Source organism: Silene latifolia, chromosome 11, assembly GCF_048544455.1.
Source record: "Silene latifolia isolate original U9 population chromosome 11, ASM4854445v1, whole genome shotgun sequence".
Lineage (NCBI taxonomy): Eukaryota > Viridiplantae > Streptophyta > Magnoliopsida > Caryophyllales > Caryophyllaceae > Silene > Silene latifolia.
Window position 1 is genome coordinate 164478070 of NC_133536.1, and position 18582 is coordinate 164496651.

An 18582-nucleotide genomic window follows, 5' to 3' on the forward strand; every position below is an offset into this window, starting at 1 on the left:
TTTTTGAGTTCTGCTTTAGTATAAAGTTTTTGAGCGCATTACCTAAAACATTACACTAAAAAAATATAATATTGCTCAAACACTATATTTATAAATGATAATATACTCAGAAAAAATGTGTATATGCTTAAAAACTACAAAGGTCTAAGGTACTGCCTCAAATGCGTAATCTTTTTCTAAGTATTGGTACCAAAAATACCAACACAAATTCTTGTTTGTGACGGCACATATCCGTCACTCTTGAGTGACGGATATCATTTTACCTCACAAAGTATCCACTTTTTCTCTCTCTGCAACACTATTCATGTGGTCCCCTTTCTCCACTAACCCATTTTGTTACCATTTTAACTCACAAAATATCCGCCACAAATGGTAACCCGTCACAAGGGAGACCAATTGAAATACCAAATTACTCTAATATTGCAGTTGACTCCCTCTTCCTGTCTTTGTTCATCTCCAAATTTCCTTTGACTTCCGAGTATCAAACCATCCATCGCACACAACACAATGCCAGCGTTCGTCTCTCTATTCTTTTCATTTCTTTTTCTGATTTCATAACTCATTATTTGGAATCAATTTGTGTTAGAATTGCATTTATGTTTTTAAATTATGAAATAATCATCTTCTTACTCCCATGATTTTGGTTCAAGTTTTATATTTATCTTTAGGTATAGAGCTAACCTATGAAATGGTCTCAAAATTAGTATTCCCTCCGTCCCGATTATTTGTTTATCTTTGTTTTTGACACAAAAACCACGGAGAGGAAAATGGCTACTTAGTTATAGATATAGTTATTGGATGACAAGTGGATCAAGATGAGCCTGATTATCAAATAACTCATGAAAAACATTCCGATATTAGAATGTTAAACAAATGAGTGAGGGAGTAGTAGTTTGTTTGTTTATCTAGCATTTGCATGACCTTATTTATTCTGTTTCCATTTGTTATTATCACTTGATGTTGCTCACCAATGTATTGTAAGATTTATATTTATATTTACTAAGGTCGATGTAAATGATTTCCCTCTTAAGTAATTAATTAAATAAAACAATATTAATCCAGCGCCTAAATGGCTCCCGCAAATTGTGGGGTAGGGAGTGATTTGGATGTAACTTTTTCAGAATAGCACAAGAGAAAAAATTAATCAATTAAGTAAAACTTTGATTTGGCCACAAGTGTCGCATGAGAAGGGTGTAGGAGTGGTGTCATCAGTTCACGACTATTTTGTTAAAATGTTTTGAGTGTGGTGTCAAAGTATGATAAAAGATTAAGCTTGATGGCCGATATATTCTGTTTTCCATCTACAAGTGTTTATTCGCTATGAAAGATTAAGCTTGATGGTTTTCAATAATGACAGTTTGTTTTCACTAATTTCAGCTTGATAATGTTAATTCCACAAGAGATCATGGCCGATATACTTACCCGTCTACCAGCAAAATCCATAGGCTGTTGTCGCTGTGTTTCCAAATCATGGCGGCATCTCCTTTCTGGACATCACTTCATCAAAGCTCACCTTAACCGAACCAAAGAGTTTATGGATAATGAATTACTTATGCTCATTTCTTGTTACTTCAATACCTTGTGTAGAACCAACATTGCCCACCACTTGTCTGGGGAGATGACCGCTTTCACCACGAAGCTCTGTTTTGTGGTGCACTCTGATTTTTTGACCGAGGGTATGCCTTCTTGTGATGGATTGATCTTAATTAAGAATAATAGAAGTAAGAGGCAGTTAGTTAACCCAACTACAAACGAAGCTCGAGAGTTGCCAGTTTTGCCATACGCTCTTTATCCTCGTGCTAGTTTCACCATGTACGGACTTGGGTATGATCACGTGAACGATGATTATAAGGTTGTAACACTTTCTTATTGTGATACTGATAATCAGCGTGGGATTGACTGTACTGAGATGTTTGTTAATGTGTACTCTGTTAGAAATGGTACGTGGAAACCGGCTGAGAGCTCTCCATATGATCATTCTGTTGGGCATGTTACTTCAGGGGTTTATGCGAGCGGTTTCGTGCATTGGATTGCGTGTAACACTACAGATTATTCGTCGGTTATCGTGGGCTTTGATCTGACTAAAGAAGAATTCTGCAAAGTAGCAGCACCTAGTTCATTTGATGGTCAAAACTTTGTGTTTAAAAGCCTCATGGTGTTTGGAGGATGTCTTTGCATTCCGTCATGGTCTAATGATGAAATTGAAATTTGGGTGATGAAGGAATACGGTGTTAAGGAGTCTTGGACTAAATTCTCTATCGTCAACCCCGAAGCATTAGAGTTTAGGCCAGTTTTATGTATGTCAGGCCAACGAGAAATAGTGATGGTGAAGGATGAAGATAAGGAGGACGAGAAATTGGTGATGTACAATTTGGATAGTGCAACGTTTAAGGATATCACAATCCATGGTGGGGTTGATGAGTTTCATATCGGAGGGAACTTCGTGGAAACCCTTGTCTCGCCTTATTACAATAATGCGACTCAGAGAGGATGAGCCTCTGTCATGGGACTGGAATGTTTTTTTCTTTGTTTCGATTCATATTATATATTCGATCGATTCCACATTGTTCATTCCACTTGTTTTTACGCGGGTCTCCTTAATTGATGGCACTTTAATCATGATTCATTGTAGTTATACTAAATAATTCTTTGTATGAAATTCCATTTTCGAATGATTTGTTTTGATACCAAATGTAATTATGTAAATATATTTGTACTAATAATATTATTATACTAAAAATTAAGTTGGAAGTGTAAGACATCTGAAAGATTGCCACTGGATTCTAGATTTATTTCCTACGAGTATGAGCCGGAATGTGTATTTGGTTAGAATTTAGAGTTGGATACAAGTTGAGAGTTCCCCATATGAGCAAGCTCTTCAACCTGTTACTTGAGGGGTTGTTGTGGGTGGTTTCCGTGCAGTGGACTGCGACTATCACTTCGCATTACTTGCGTGTGTATGAATTATGATAACCTAGTTCCATTTATCCGGAAGCATATGTTTATGATAACTTAGTAGTAATCAGAGGATTCATTTACCACTTTTCTGCATCCGTCGAAGCACATTCATAACGAAGTAGCAAACGATTCAGAGGATTCATCTCAATAAGGCCTTGATACTTAATTCAATTTGAGTTCACTGTACACGCTTTCAAAATTGCATAATACAGCTTCTCTTTGCCAATGCAACACTTTATATGGGGCATCAGAAGCTTAATTTCTCATGAGATTTTAGGCATGCACTTCAAATTCGTCTTTCGTCTAATTTAAGAGACCTAATCATTCTACCCTTATATAATTTGAGAATTTTAGTTTTACAATTAGGTAAAGTAAAGAGACTTGATTAGTTTTTATTTTTTTTATTTTTTATTTTTTTTCCTATTTTAGGCGTGTCTAAACGTCAGGTGAACGAACCATAACGTATCTGGGCTAGCACAGTTAGTTTTTCTTTCTTTTTTTCCTCAAACATCGACTCAAGCATGGTCCTAAGGCCATAACATGTGGTGCCGTACTTAACCAATTGATCGTGCCGGTCTCTTTTCGTGCTAAAATAGGATGAACTCATGAACCGTGTTAAATGAGTCCGTAAGACCCCACAAATAGGATTATACATCCAACAGGTTGTCTAAAGCGTGGTACAACCAAGTATAAAATTCGAGAACTACATATATTTTTCCAAAATTAAATTTAAATTTCATGTTTTTAATGTGTAAATGAATGAAGTCAATACTTTCTAATAAAGCTCATATTCTTTAATATAAAGCTTTCTGATCTTTGACACAAAAAGTTTCAGTGTCTACACCGTCTGAACATATACATCCTCAAGTTGTATAGTCCATGAATTGGTAAGACCCTAGAGTCATCAAAGACACATTTAAAATTGTCATTTCTGTTTCTCCATCTTTGTCCATCTCCATAATTCCATAATCCTCCTATTCAATCAGGAATTCAGAAGTTCAGGATGCCTCGCTTACCAAGGCAATCTTCATCTCTCTATTCTTTCTTTTTTATTATCAACAAGTCTTGGTTGGTTGATCATAGATTATTTGCAAATAATTGTGTCTACTATCGCTTTATTGTCTTCTACCTACCATTTACAATTTTGATTCTAGGGTTTTTGAGTTTTGTGATTTATTTTTAGTCCTAATATTATAACAGGATTAAACAATGGTATTCTTTTCGTCTTAATCATTTGTTTGCCTTTGATTAAAATATAATAATAAAAAAGGCAAACAAATTATTAGGACAAATGAAGTATAATGGATGACAATTATTGTTTGAACTGGAGACCTTGGATTCTGAATCATTATGTATCCAAATACCCGATACGAACATAGTAGAAATTGTGTCGAGAATTGAATTAAATGGACTTGGAATGTTAATTCCTTATCATATTTATTTTTAGTAGGAGTATTTGGTTTTGATTTTGCTACTGTTGATGAATCTCGTGATGGTCATTGAAATATAGACACATTCAATGGATAATTATAATTCGGTTATTTGGTAATATCTGAATCCCTCCAGGCCTCCATTTAAACGAGTTAATTGCAACATACTCCCCTAGTCCCCCATTTTTAATCAGCAACTCTTGCTTGTCAACGTCTTTAAGTTTAGACGTCTCATACCCTCACATTATTTAAATCAGTTGTCAGTATAATTGTGCTTTTTCATTGTCATGTTCCTTACTCTTTGTAATCTCAAGGACCACACTTTAGCCATATTTTTTAGCATTTGTGAAGGTAATAAGGTAAATCTTCTTTTATTGAATAATATAAAAAAAATTAAAATTCTAGTAGTAAGAACTCTAAGAAGGGAAGAGGGTATTTTTGGTGCATGTTATAAAAACGGTCTCCTATGTCTTAGTACTCCGTACTTTATATTTGCTTTATTTTGTGAGGGAAATAAATCAAGTGTAAACTATTGACTGAGTACAACCCTTGAAATAATTTGTTTTTGCACTTTCTTATATCAAAGCTTTATGGGATTTCAAAATAATGACTTTTTTTTTCACTATATTCAGCTTACCACAAGAAATCATTTCGGAGATATTTACCCGTCTACCAGCAAAGTGCATAGGTCGTTATCGGTGCCTTTCTAAATCATGGTGTCATCTCCTTTCGGAACTTCACTTCATCAATCGTCATATCGCCCAAACCAGACTGTTCACCGATAATGAATTGTTCATGCTCAATTCTACGAATTCTAATACTCTTTATAGTGGCACCATTGTCCGTCACTCCTATGGTGAAATGACTGTTTTGGCCACAGAGCTCAATTTTGTAGTGAGTCCGAAATGTCGGGTTTGGGGAACGTCTTCTTGTGATGGATTGATATTATTAATTGAGAATGCTAAAAGTGATAGCTTATTGGTCAACCCAACTACAAAGGAGGTTCGAGAATTAAATATTCCATCACATGATCTTGATGTTTATCCTAGAGTCACCACTTATGGACTCGGGTATGATCATGTCAATGACGATTATAAGGTTGTATTAGTGTCTAGTTATTCTCTTGAGCATGAGCCGAAGATGTTTGCTAATGTGTATTCGGTTAGAAATGGTTCTTGGAAACAGTTGGAGACTTCCCCATATCATCATGTTTCGCCGGGGGTATTTGTCGGTGGGTCCATACATTGGATTGCACTAAACCCTTCGGATTACCTGAATTTTGGAAACCCTGCGTACTACTCGTATTTTATTGCAGGGTTCGATTTAACCACAGAGAAGTTCTGGAAAGTACCAGCACCTAGTTCAATGTTTGATGAAGCTTCTGAATATTATAACCTGGGAATACTTGGAGAATGTCTTTGCATGTTCAGTTCAGTCTCGGAAAAGAAAATTAATATTTGGGTGATGAAAGAATACGGTGTAATGGAGTCTTGGACTAAATTCTCGATTGTAGATGAACAAGGATCGAAGTTGATGCCATTAAAAGGTGTTATGGGGCAACGGGAACTGGTGATGATGAAGGACGACTTTACACCCTACGAGAGATTATCGATGCACAATTTGGATACTGCAACATTTCAAGATATGAAAGTAAAGGGCATAAATGAAGGGTTTAACTTGGGATGGAGCTTCAAGGAAACCCTTGTCTCGCCTTATTACAAATATAATTGAATTGATGGTAAAAGTGAGGTTGGGGGGGGGTCTTTCATTTATTCTCAAGTAAAGTTGATGTTCAATGTAATATGCTACTCGATCATATTATGTCCAGATTTGAAATTCTGTATTGAGAATTGGATACTATGTTACAACCAGAATGAATGTTTTCTTTTCTCTACACCGTAATTAGAAAATTTGATGCATTAAATCAATCTGGTAGACTTTTTTGTGTCGGGTCAATCGGGTTGTTTTTGGCATGTCTAGCAGGCACCCATATACTCATATGATCATTTAGCTGTTGTTAAGAGTAGTTAGTAGTCGTGGTTTATATTATACTCATATGAGCATCATTGTTGTGTTTTAATACAAGTGCATGGTCATGTGCTCCGTACGCCATTTAGCTCGTTGCGTTAAAGTACTGCAATTTTGCGCAAGAAAATTATTGGAATAATGTTGGTGTTTAAATTCTTTGAAATTGAAATTAATTGGACTCTATAAATGTGAAAGTTGAAAAAGAGAAATGTGGAAGATGATAGGAGCTGGTACAGATTGTAATCAAAATGAAAATTTGACAAGTCGTAATAATCTAAGTTAAAAGTTTCTGAACTTATGATCTGAATTTTTCTTAACTAAATTTATAGAACTTTTCTAAATTTATATGATCTGAACTGACCTTAAGATGTGTGATTTAAGCCCAAAAAAACAGGGTATTAGAGTTGGCAAGTCTGACCCGACCCGACTCGAACCCGTGCAAACCGGGGCCGACAGAACCTGAGAATATTCCGCGCAAAGTGAAATCAACCCATAACTCGGCACGACCTGATGATCAGTGACATGAACCCCAACCCGATATTGAACCGATTAAATCGACGATCCGACAATTATTAAGCTTAATATTGATCAAAGTAAAAGCGATTTAGTGTTTAGTTTAATACGTTTGACTTAATAATAAAGTAAGTAAATACAAAAAATTGTAGAAACGTAATTATAATGGTCAAAATTTGAAGTTATGCAATAAAATAACTAGGTTTGATAATGATCCAATCCAACTCGATAAATATCATTTAACCCACAAATAACTCGGCCTAAATGAATAAGCTGATCCAATATGACCCAATCTGATATGAGTAAAGACCCGATTTGCCAACTCTCCAAGTGAATAATACTCCCTCTCATTCAAACCAAAGGTTACATTTGACTTTATTACGCTTGCCGAGACGCGTTTTGCAACATGAATAGCTTTAGTTACACATTATTAAAAATTATAAAAACTTGATATTCTTATAGCATTCATGACGATGAATCAAACAAGATCTCGCATGACTATGTTTTCTAGGGCTGTTCACTCAGTGGTCCGGACCAAGGATCAGACCGGACGGACTATTTGGTCCGGATCAGACAGGACCGAATTTTGTTTGGTCCGGTCCACGGTCCACCTATTTACTATACTTTGGTCTTCGGTCCGGTCCTGGACCAATCCGAATAGACCGCGGACCGGACCATGGACCGAAGTTATGTAATAAAAGAATTTTTAAATTTGTAATATTATTGATTTTATTTCTACTTTGTTTACACGTATTATGAGAGGTAATTATGTAGTTAAATCTCGTAAGAAAATAATGTTGTTTATTTTGATCATTACGAACTTCTCGAGTTCTAGTTTTATATGCTAAAACATGTCAATGACGACAATATTTGGTCCATTGGTCCGGTCCATAAAGTGATAAAACACAACCAAACTCTTACCACCACTGACACAAGGAAACCACCACCGCAGCACTGATACGTCACTGGCAACCATCTCTCTAATAGGCGGCGACCGACAACCACTATTAACGGCAGCCAGCGACGGTCAGATAGAGAAGGCTATCAAGTACAATATTGATTTTAGGGTTCCGAGTTTGATTCTTTAATATGAATTTGGAGGTAAAATTAATTTAGGTCTTCTTGGCCTCCTTAATCTCTTTGGTATGTATATTGGATTTGGTACTGTACAATAGAGATTAATAAATTCATGATGTTAGAGTAGTATGCATTTTTTTTTTTTAATATTATAGACCCGTAGCCTTTAATCCTGCTATTAAAGTGGCTAAAACTCGAACCCGCGGGTAGACCCAGGCCCGATTCTTACCCATAGGGTCCGGGTATGGGTCCTCAAATTTTAGACCTTTGCGGGTCTGGGTTGGGTATGGGTCAAAGGGAAAATCTCGGGTCCGGGTCCGGGTCTGAGTAGACTCTACCCAGACCCTACCCTACTTATAATACCAAAGATTTCTCTATAATCATAAATAGTGTCAAAAAGTCAAAATTTCTCTATAATCATAAATAGTGTCAAAAAGTCAAATATAATGTTTAGTGTGGACAGGGAGTAATATTCATAGATTATCACTATAACACGGATACTCTAAACAGACTAGAAATCAGTTGCTCACCGAAAACAATTAAAAAGAAATAAATGGAACTGCTAAATCAGAATTGATCTTGTCCACCATCCCTCTTCTCTCCTATCAGGCCTGTGCAATCAGTATGCGTCGCCAACCAAGGTAAACTTGATCTCTTTATACCTTTTAAATTTGGGATGATGATAGATTTTTTATTTCTTTTAAATTGGTTGATTTTTTAATATTTATCTATAAAATTGCTACCTATGATTTAGATTCTAGGATAATTGAAATTTGTGGCTTTAATTTCTTCTACTACAGTAATATGGTTAAACCGTTTGTCTGTGTTTTAGTATTGTTTGGCCCGACCCATTTGCATGTTCTAACAGTTGTAAGGCAGAAACTAAGAAACAGTGAATATGGAGTCTTTAGCCCTATTAGGAACGAAAAGTCATATATGTATGGAGTGATATCATGTTTGTTGTTTGTTTTAGTATGTGCTTATTGTACATTGTTGATTTGTGTTCATATTACCCCGCGTAGTGTCTCAATGTATGTAGCGTAGCCTTACGCCCTTACTCCTGAGTCAAAGAGTCAAAGAGGCTGTTTCCAAATGACCCAAGTTGAAAATTGCGTTAACAGATGCATTTAAGGACTACTACTTCACAATACAAGGAACCACAACTACTTTAGGGTGTGTTTTGATGGAGGGATTTGGAGGGAAAGGGAGGGGACGGATTTGGAAGGATGATAAATCGTTTGTTTGATTAGCAAAATGGATGTCGAGTGATTTGGAGGGGAGAGAAAACGGATCCCTTTATTTCCCTCCTTCGAGCCAAATAATTTCCCCTCCAACATAGGAAAGATTTGGAGGAAAAATCACCTCCTCTATTCTCCCTCCCCTTCTCTTCCCTCCCCTCCACTTTTAGTATCCAAACAAGGCCTTAGTGACCAATTCTGCTTTATTCAATCATAGTCCAAAATCAAATCTATAATTCTAAAAAATTTGTTGAGGTGATGATGAAATTTCTGTTTTTTCGGAAAATTTTCAATGAAGATTTAGCTGTCAGTTGTTTATAGTTATTTTTCAACCAACATGTCTACGATGAAGATGTAATCTCACATTGACATTGTTGCTTGATACTCCGTAGTTGATATCATCAATAGGCTCATCACCTGAAGAAGACCGGAGTAGGGAGATAAATTCCTCTAGATGGTTTGGAATAGTCAAAAATATAATCCTCCCATTCTAAAGGCCTCAAGTGATTTGCTCGGTTAGGTAGCTTAAAGACTTGTAGTTTCTTTTCCCTCGTTTTGCTTGTGCCTTCTTAGTAAAATAACAAGACTTGTCTGCCTTTATAAGTCTTATTCCATATAGAAGTGAAGGCTTTATGTGATTTTAAATTGATCGTTTGTTTTCACTGTATTCAGCTTGATACTGATAATTCCAGAAGAAATCCTGTTGGAAATATTTATTCGTGTTGGAACAAAAGACATAGGTCGTTGTCGGTGCGTTTCCAAATCATGGTGTCATATTCTTTCAGAACTTGATCAAGACTTCATCAGAGGTCACCTCATCCAAAGCAAACAGTACATTGATAATGAATTGCTCATGTTCAAGTGTCATGACTCTAATAAGCTCTTTAGTGGCACCATTGCTCGTCAGTTGTCTGGTGATTTTACTGTTGTAGCCACTAAGCTTACTTTTGACATGAGCCTGAAAAGTCGGATATGTGGACCTTCTTGTGATGGATTGATATTATTAATAGAGGATGACAAAAGTACGATCTTGTTGGTCAACCCAACTATAAAGGAGGTTCTAGAATTACATGTTCCATCACACGATCTTGAATCTCATCCTAGAAATACTAGGTATGGACTCGGATATGATCAGGTCAATGACGATTATAAGGTCGTAGCACTATCTGGTTATTTTCTTGAGCATGAGATGAAGATGTTTGCTAATGTGTATTCTGTTAAGAAGGGTAGTTGGAAACAGGTGGAAAGTTGCCCGTATTTTTATGGATATTCAGGGGTATTTGTGGGTGGGTCCATACACTGGATTGCGACAAACTATTGTGATAACTCGCGTTTCATCGCAGGGTTTGATTTAACTGAAGAGAAGATTTGGAAAGTACCAGCGCCTAGTGCAATTAATGGTGACCCTTGTGAGTATGATGTGCTGATATTACTTGGAGGATGTCTTTGTATGTGCAATTCATTCCCAAAAGATGAAACGAGTATTTGGGTGATGAAAGAATACGGTGTTTTGCAGTCTTGGACTAAATTTAAGCTTGTTGCTGAACGAGGGTCAGAGATGATCCCATATATAGGTGTTCCTGGGCAACGGGAACTGGTGGTGCTAAAGGACTATCATGAACCCGATGAGAGATTTGTAGTGTACAATTTGGATGCCGCAAAATTTCAAGAAATGACAATAAAAGGCATAAAGGGTGGGTTCTGCTGGGTAGGAGGCTTCAGGGAAACTCTTGTATCACCTTATTACAACATCCATCCAACTAAGAGCGGTTGAATGTGGTTTTTCTTAGTCATACTCATGACAAATATTGAATGCTCGGGTATATTGTAAAACTAATTTAATATTATAGCTGGTTGGGAATCATTATATTAGTGATCGTTCTTACTTGTATTCTACTCTGGTTTAGCTGGTTTTTTACGTGATCTAGTCTAGCATTAAGCGGTCTAAACCTATTAAAGTAATGGGCATGAACTTTCGGTCATAAGCTCAATCAATATTTTGAGTTCAAAAACTTGTAATGCAACTCAAAAACAATACTTCCAAGTAAACTTCCACATTTCTTTTATGCACAAACACTCTATCTCATCATACAATTAAATTTAGACTACACAGATACCTAGGAAAAATAGAAATAAGGAAGTTATTGTGAGTAGAAAGAAAAAAAAAAATAAGAAACTTTAGTCTTTAGGAGTGAATAAACTCAATTAGTTTTTAGTTTTTATGTTGAAAAGTTAAAAATATATTCTCTCCGTCGCAATCATTTGTTTTTCTCTGATTAAAATATCCATCACAAACAATAAAAAAAAAAAAAAAAATGATTGAGACAAACTAGAGTATCAAATGCGGGTTTGGGCTGGATATGGGTTGAGCTCACTTTAAATTTGTGGCCCAAGGATAAGGGTTAGCGGGTTTGGGACGGATTAATGAGATGGACCTTTGTAATTTTCTTAAAATGTCTTGTTCGTACCCGTTTATTTGGTGGGCAGGGTGAGTCGAGTTCAATAAACGGATATACTCCAATCAATTAAGTAAAATCTTTTATTTTCTCAAAGTCGGAACAAGGTTGTTTAATTGTGCAGAGACATACCGCTAAACTCGTGGAGTGGCTTGGTGTCTCGATGACTTTACTGTCTTCTAAAAGCGATAAATACTTCTTTTCCTCAAAATTGTTGACGAGTGACTTAACAACTTTACCCTATTGCATGTTTGGGAACTCAATTGAAATTAGATTTCATAATTGAGACATTTTAAATAGTTGAGAGCCTTAAAATTTGGTTCAATTACGTATCAATTCTGAATTAATTAAAATCTAGCATTTTTTAAACTCCTACCACATTAGCCCTGTTTTTTCTGGCGTAATTTCGGCTCTCCATTACTCAACTCATCTTGATTTTGTTAACAAGGCAGTTCAATTCAATTCAATTTAGGTAAGGCTCGCCATTCAGTCCAGTTCAACTCAACCCAGTTTAGTTTAGTTCAGTTTGGATTAGCTCTATTAAATTTAACTCATTATCTTTACTCAACGTAAACCGATATTATTGAGTGAAATGTGAAAAGAAGTGAAGAAAAGGTATTTGAAATATAAAGTCTAATAATCTATACTAACCTATAAAACAACAACCACTAACACAATTTTTTCCCTCCAAACAGCTCATATCTTTACTTCCATTGAAAATTAATATTTCCTAAAAGAACTCCTAAATTGGAGCACTTTATCAAGAAAAAAAATCTAAATTTGTTTACTCATTCTCCAAAATTATGTACTTTCAATATTTTCTAAGTTATACTTAGCATTAAATGACAATATTTTCGATATGGTCTAACTTATACATTGAAAAATTTTAAAAACTAAATTTATTTTAATAATTATTTTTTAATCATGTTTATGAATTAAAAAGGCCACCGACTTAATAAAATTTACAGTATTATTTATTATTTCATTTTTTATACATAGAAAATCCATATTTTCCTAAAATATATATAAAGTAGTAATTATTAATGATTTAGTAGTATTTAACATAGATTTAACATAAACTTATTTTCAATCTATCAGGTCGAATGTGTAGGGTTTTGACCCTGAAATCACGAGTCATTAAGAGTCGTGGATCGTTCAAATCGCATGTCATAATTTACGGGACATGACCGTAAAATGGATCAAACATTCGGGTTTATGGTTGGGTCGGATAAATTGTAATGCATGATTGCTCCTTTTGGACAGGTTACAAAAATCGTCAAAACAACTGATTTTGTTGTCTTAAGAATCTTTATTGGTATAATTAACCGTCGAAGACATTGGGTAAACATATGATAAACTTGGGTTCAAAAGGATCAACAAAAATGATCAAGATATTTTCTAAAGTAAGAAATTTAAAGTGAATATAGAAAATATTAAATTTGCTTTAAATTTATAAGTCAATTTTTAAATGATTTTATATGTACCCGTGCAACTTTGCACGGATTTTAAACTAGTATTAAAAAATACTGAAATTTGTTAACACAATCTAAAAACATAATTCCAAAAAGTTAGATTTTGTCAACACAAAGTACTATCATGTAGGTTTCCGAGTTATCGACTATTATCATCTTTTTTTTTTCGGAAATTTCCCATGATACCCTCGAACTTTGGCAGATTACACATGATACCCCTCATTTTATGTTTTTACATATGGTACCCCTGTATTTACTTTTTTCTTTCCCAAAATACCCTTAATTAGCTTTCCGTCATATTACATCTTCTAAACACTCCACCTCTTGCTTTTAGCCAAAACACTTCTTCTAATCTCTAATTTTCATCTTCTTGCTTTACATCTTCAAGCCTAATCTCACTCATCCCCTTTACCACCACCGCCACTACCACCACACGCACCACCACCAAACTCCAAAATCCAGCAAGATTGTTGTTGAAAAGTCAACTGTTCCTATCAAAACAGCCGAGGCTATTGAGAAGATTCAGACTCACAATAGCAAAGGCATTGTGGTAGACAATACAAAAGTGCCCTTTGGATCATGGAAGAATACGGTTCATGGAAACTGATGATGTTTCCTATTCCAAGATGCATAAAATATTATTGGTGGTTTAAAGGAAGGACGACATCGTTTAGTGCTTGACAAATGTTATTCTCTATTTTGGTATGATAAACGAGATAACACAAAAGTGCCTTCAAACTAGAGGCATCACCATGCTTTGAATCAAGCATAGTTTGTATTGCTACCCTCATTGCAATTCCAGCTGGTTCTTCAACAAAATTACAAGAAATTAAGGATTAAGAATCATAATTAAGCTCCTATATAGCAATTACTTCGTATATAGCAAGGGACTTCATTGCTATGATCTGTCTCGGAATTTTTTAGATTATACTAAAAGATGGAACATGAGATGGAGTTGTAAATATCATCAACTTATCAACGTGCGAGTGTACCTGGTTACTTGTGTCTTTTTTTTGCCTGAACATTCGATATTATGGTAGATTTGGTGGGTATTGCTTCCAAAAGGATATTTTGAACTTGGTTTACATCTGTGAATGCAATGGACTTCCTGAGGTGGCACCTTACTGGAAACAGGTTATCCTGATGAACAATTACCAAAAGATGCGATTTGTGAACCGGGTTGTTGCTTCCATGACCCTTGGTTTAATTGAGATTTGAGTTTTGACTAAATTGGTGAAATGTTGATAATTGACATTGGGATTTGAGTGGAGGATTAAATTAGTGAAATGGGTTTGATTGTTTCACAATTATGAACCCATAATTAGCGATGGTGGTAGTATGGTGCTGGACTAGGTGACGGTGCCGGTCTCGCTAATGGTGGTGATGGTGGTGGAGGGTCCCACTGATGGTGATTGACTGATTGGGTATTGTCGGTAATGGTGGTGGTACGGTGTGGTGGTAGTGGTGGTGGTGGTAGAGGGGATGAGTGAGGTTAGGTTTGAAGATGTAAAGCAAGAAGATGAAGATTAGAGCTTAGAAGATATGTTTTGGGTAAAACAAGAGGTGAAGTGTTTAGAAGATGTAAACGAACGGTGTTATGAGGGAAAGTCAGTTAAGGATATTTTGGGAAAGAAAAAGGTAAATACATAGGTACTATATGTACAAATTTAAAATGAGGAGTACCATGTGTAATTGCCAAAGTTCGAAGGTACCATGGAAAATTTCCGTTTTTTTTTCCTTCATGTACTTCAACTTCATTATCATCATGGAACATTACCATATTTTTTTTGGCTATCTTGTCTCACATTAGCCATGAATTCTACAATCCAACCACATAGTAATGAAAGCAAAAATTATCACTTAATAATAAAGTAATTAAACGAGAAAATTATCGATAAATAATTTTAATGAAGTAATGCAATAAAATAACTAGGTTCAATAATGACTCGATCCGATCCAACAGGATACATCATTTGACCCGGGAAAAACTCGACCCGATAACGACTCAATCTAAATGAATAGGCTAATCCGATATGACCCAAACGGATATAAGCATATGACCAGACCCAAACCCGACCCGATTGTCAATACTACTACTACTATGTCGATTTTCGCTATAACCCGGATAGTCTAACAGACTAGAAAAGTAGAAATCACTGGTAAATCAGAATTGATCTTGTTCGCAAATCGCAATCCCTCTTCTCTCCTATCAGCATGCCTCGCCAAGCAAGGTATAAACTTGATCTCTTTATATTCTCTCCTATCCCTAATTTTTGTTTCCTTAAAATTTTGGATGATGATAGATTATTGGGAAAATCGATGTATAAAATTGCTTGATGATATGCTGCTACAGTAATAGGGTTAAACCGTTTATCTGTCTTCAGCCCTATTAGGAATGAAAAGTCATCTGTATAGAGTGATATCATTTTTGTTTTAGTATGTGCTTGTTTGATATTATTGATTTTTATTTCCGAATGACCCAAGATGAAAATTGCGTCAAAAGATGCATTTAAGGATTACTATTTCACAATACACGGAACCGCACCTACTTTAGTGACCAATTTTGCTTTATTCAATCATAATCCAAGATCAAATCTATATTTCTAAAAAATTTGTTACGCCCATCACCTGACGAAGACTGGAGTAGGGAGATAAATCTCTGTAAGATGATTTGCTTTGTTAGGTAGCTTAAAGACTTGTCTGCCTTTATAAGTCTTATTCCATATAGAAGTGAAGGCTTTATGTGATTTTAAATTGATCGTTTGTTTTCACTGTATTCAGATTGATACTGATAATTCCAGACGAAATCCTGTTGGCAATATTTATTCGTGTTGGAACAAAAGACATAGGTTGTTGTCGGTGCGTTTCCAAATCATGGTGTCATATTCTTTCAGAACTTGATCAAGACTTCATCAGAGGTCACCTCATCCAAAGCAAACAGTGCATTGATAATGAATTGCTCATGTTCAAGTGTCATGACTCTAATAAGCTCTTTAGTGGCACCATTGCTCGTCAGTTGTCCGGTGATTTTACTGTTGTAGCCACTAAGCTTACTTTTGACATGAGCCTGAAAAGTCGGATATGTGGACCTTCTTGTGATGGATTGATATTATTAATAGAGGATGACAAAAGTACGATCTTGTTGGTCAACCCAACTATAAAGGAGGTTCTAGAATTACACATTCCATCACACGATCTTGATTCTCATCGTAGATCTACCAGTTATGGACTCGGGTATGATCAGGTCAATGACGATTATAAGGTCGTAGCACTATCTGGTTATTTTATTGAGCATGATGATGAGATGAAGATGTTTGTTAATGTGTATTCTGTTAAGAAGAGTACTTGGAAACAGGTGGAAAGTTGCCCATATTTGTATGATTATTCAGGGGTATTTGTGGGTGGGTCCATACACTGGATTGCGTCAAACTATTGGGATGACTCGCCTTTCATCGCGAGGTTTGATTTAACCGAAGAGAGGATTTGTAAAGTACCCGCGCCTAGTGCAATTAATGGTGACCCTTGTGAGTATGATGTACTAATGGTACTTGGAGGATGTCTTTGCATCTGCAATTCATTCCCTAGAGATGAAATCAATATTTGGGTGATGAAAGAATACGGTGTTTTGCAGTCTTGGACTAAATTTAAGCTTGTTGCTGAACGAGGGTCAGAGATGATCCCATATATAGGTGTTCCTGGGCAACGGGAACTGGTGGTGCTGAAGGACTATCATACACTCGATGAGAGATTTGTAGTGTACAATTTGGATACCTTAAAGTTTCAAGATATGACAATAAAGGGCATAAAGTATGGGTTCGGCTGGTATGAAGGCTTCAGGGAAACTCTTGTATCACCATATTACAACCATACATCCATAGAACCAAGTTAATTAATTGTGAGGCGTGCTCTCTAGATAAGTTGAGAGAGAAAGTTTAATTAATCAAGGATTAAACTAGCACTTCGAGTTAACTCGTTTATGTTAAAGAACAACTTTGAAACCAATGTCCTTTTTACGGATCTGGTTTTTTAGCACTGTTTGAACTCATCAATTTACTTTTCTCAATACTGTTTTGAGGATTTTCTTGCAGCTTGTATTTTGATATTGTATTGTTTACTTTAGCCATTTTCATTTTTTCTGGGTTTGTGATTTTTTCTCTTTTGGGTTGTTAAAGGCTTGAGCTTTCTGTTTGATAGTCGATGTCTCCTTGCCGTTCTTTTACCATTCAAGTAACTTTTATTCTTCTTGGTAATTGAAAATCTATCGATTGTCTTTTACTTTTCTCATCCGCAAGGATGTTATGGTTGATCTCAGATTAATCTAGTTTCTTTTCTTATCAAATTTTTTTAAAAAAAATACAACCATATGACTCCAGTTCCAAGACTACAACTGGATGTACAATAGCATTGTACATCCAAGGGTATTTTAGTCCTTTTTCAAATACTTTTACAAAAAAAAAATTAACGTAATCCAATTTTCAATTCAATCCCTCTTCTCTCCTCTGACTGTTTCCATATTTTTCTAACTCCTCTCCATCTTCCTCCATCATCCAATTAATGAATCATATTCTCCCTTAAATTATTATAATTAATTGACTATGCGGAACAAATCATATGACATACTCGTAAGAAAGGAATTTTTTTATCCAAAATTTATAATGCATGAAAATAGTTGAAACTCGTATTCTTTTTACATTAGCTCGTATTCTTATCTTTATAGCTCGTATTCTTATGTGCTCGTATTTTAAAGCTCTTGATCCTTTTAAGCTCGTATTCTTTTTACATTAGCTCGTATTCTTATCTTAATAGCTCGTATTCTTATATGCTCGTACTTTAAAGCTCTTGATCCTTTTGAGCTCGTATTTTTTTTACATTAGCTCGTATTTTTTTTACATTAGCTCGTATTCTTATCTTAATAACTCGTATTCTTATGTGCTCGTATTTTAAAGCTCTTGATCCTTTTAAGCTCGTATTCTGTTTACATTAGCTCGTATTCTTATCTTAATAGCTCGTATTCTTATATGCTCGTACTTTTTAGCTTGTATTCTTCTAATAATAGTTCCTATGATTGATGTAGAAATTTACCTCAAAGTATTGTTAGATCCATTTTTCCTTCTTGATGATGATGTAAATTGCTTCTCGTTCAACAAAATATTGTTAGATGCGTTTTTCCTCCTTGATTATGATGCTAATTGCTTCCCTTTCATCATAATAGAATCAGAATTACGGAAAAGAAAGGTTTGTCGACTGTCGTTTAAGAGAAATTTAGTGAAAAGAAAGAGGATGGTTTGTCGACTGGAGAGAAATCAAAATTAAGGAAAAAGGAGTCGTGTATAATTTTTTCTTTTATTGGGCCTAAATAGTCTAATATTTAATATATATGAGCATGTTATACAATGCTACTGTACAACAG

The 18582-nt window shown here is 35.4% G+C and overlaps 4 protein-coding genes across 5 annotated transcripts; all 4 read left to right on the forward strand.

Moving 5' to 3' along the window:
* The first annotated feature begins 197 nt into the window (after positions 1 to 197).
* Positions 198 to 2740, forward strand: LOC141615180 (F-box/kelch-repeat protein At3g06240-like). The gene is made up of 2 exons (XM_074433667.1): positions 198 to 515; positions 1378 to 2740. Exons 1-2 carry the CDS (start codon positions 508 to 510, stop codon positions 2492 to 2494), a joined length of 1125 nt encoding a protein of 374 aa, XP_074289768.1. The 5' UTR covers positions 198 to 507; the 3' UTR covers positions 2495 to 2740.
* A 1105-nt stretch (positions 2741 to 3845) lies between these two features.
* LOC141612040 (F-box protein CPR1-like) lies at positions 3846 to 6282 on the forward strand. The gene is made up of 2 exons (XM_074430739.1): positions 3846 to 3978; positions 5021 to 6282. Exons 1-2 carry the CDS (start codon positions 3962 to 3964, stop codon positions 6117 to 6119), a joined length of 1116 nt encoding a protein of 371 aa, XP_074286840.1. The 5' UTR covers positions 3846 to 3961; the 3' UTR covers positions 6120 to 6282.
* A 2175-nt stretch (positions 6283 to 8457) lies between these two features.
* On the forward strand, positions 8458 to 11140 carry LOC141612041 (F-box protein CPR1-like). Of its 2 annotated transcripts, XM_074430742.1 has the most exons (3): positions 8458 to 8647; positions 9637 to 9764; positions 9917 to 11140. In XM_074430742.1, exon 3 carries the CDS (start codon positions 10098 to 10100, stop codon positions 11016 to 11018), a length of 921 nt encoding a protein of 306 aa, XP_074286843.1. In that variant the 5' UTR covers positions 8458 to 8647; positions 9637 to 9764; positions 9917 to 10097; the 3' UTR covers positions 11019 to 11140. The 2 variants fall into 2 exon arrangements, with proteins under 2 accessions (XP_074286843.1, XP_074286841.1); XM_074430740.1 differs by lacking the exon at positions 9637 to 9764 and having other exon boundaries at positions 8461 to 8647.
* A 4150-nt stretch (positions 11141 to 15290) lies between these two features.
* On the forward strand, positions 15291 to 17259 carry LOC141612042 (F-box protein CPR1-like). Its single transcript, XM_074430743.1, has 2 exons — positions 15291 to 15403; positions 15954 to 17259. Exons 1-2 carry the CDS (start codon positions 15387 to 15389, stop codon positions 17059 to 17061), a joined length of 1125 nt encoding a protein of 374 aa, XP_074286844.1. The 5' UTR covers positions 15291 to 15386; the 3' UTR covers positions 17062 to 17259.
* Positions 17260 to 18582: the final 1323 nt, after the last annotated feature.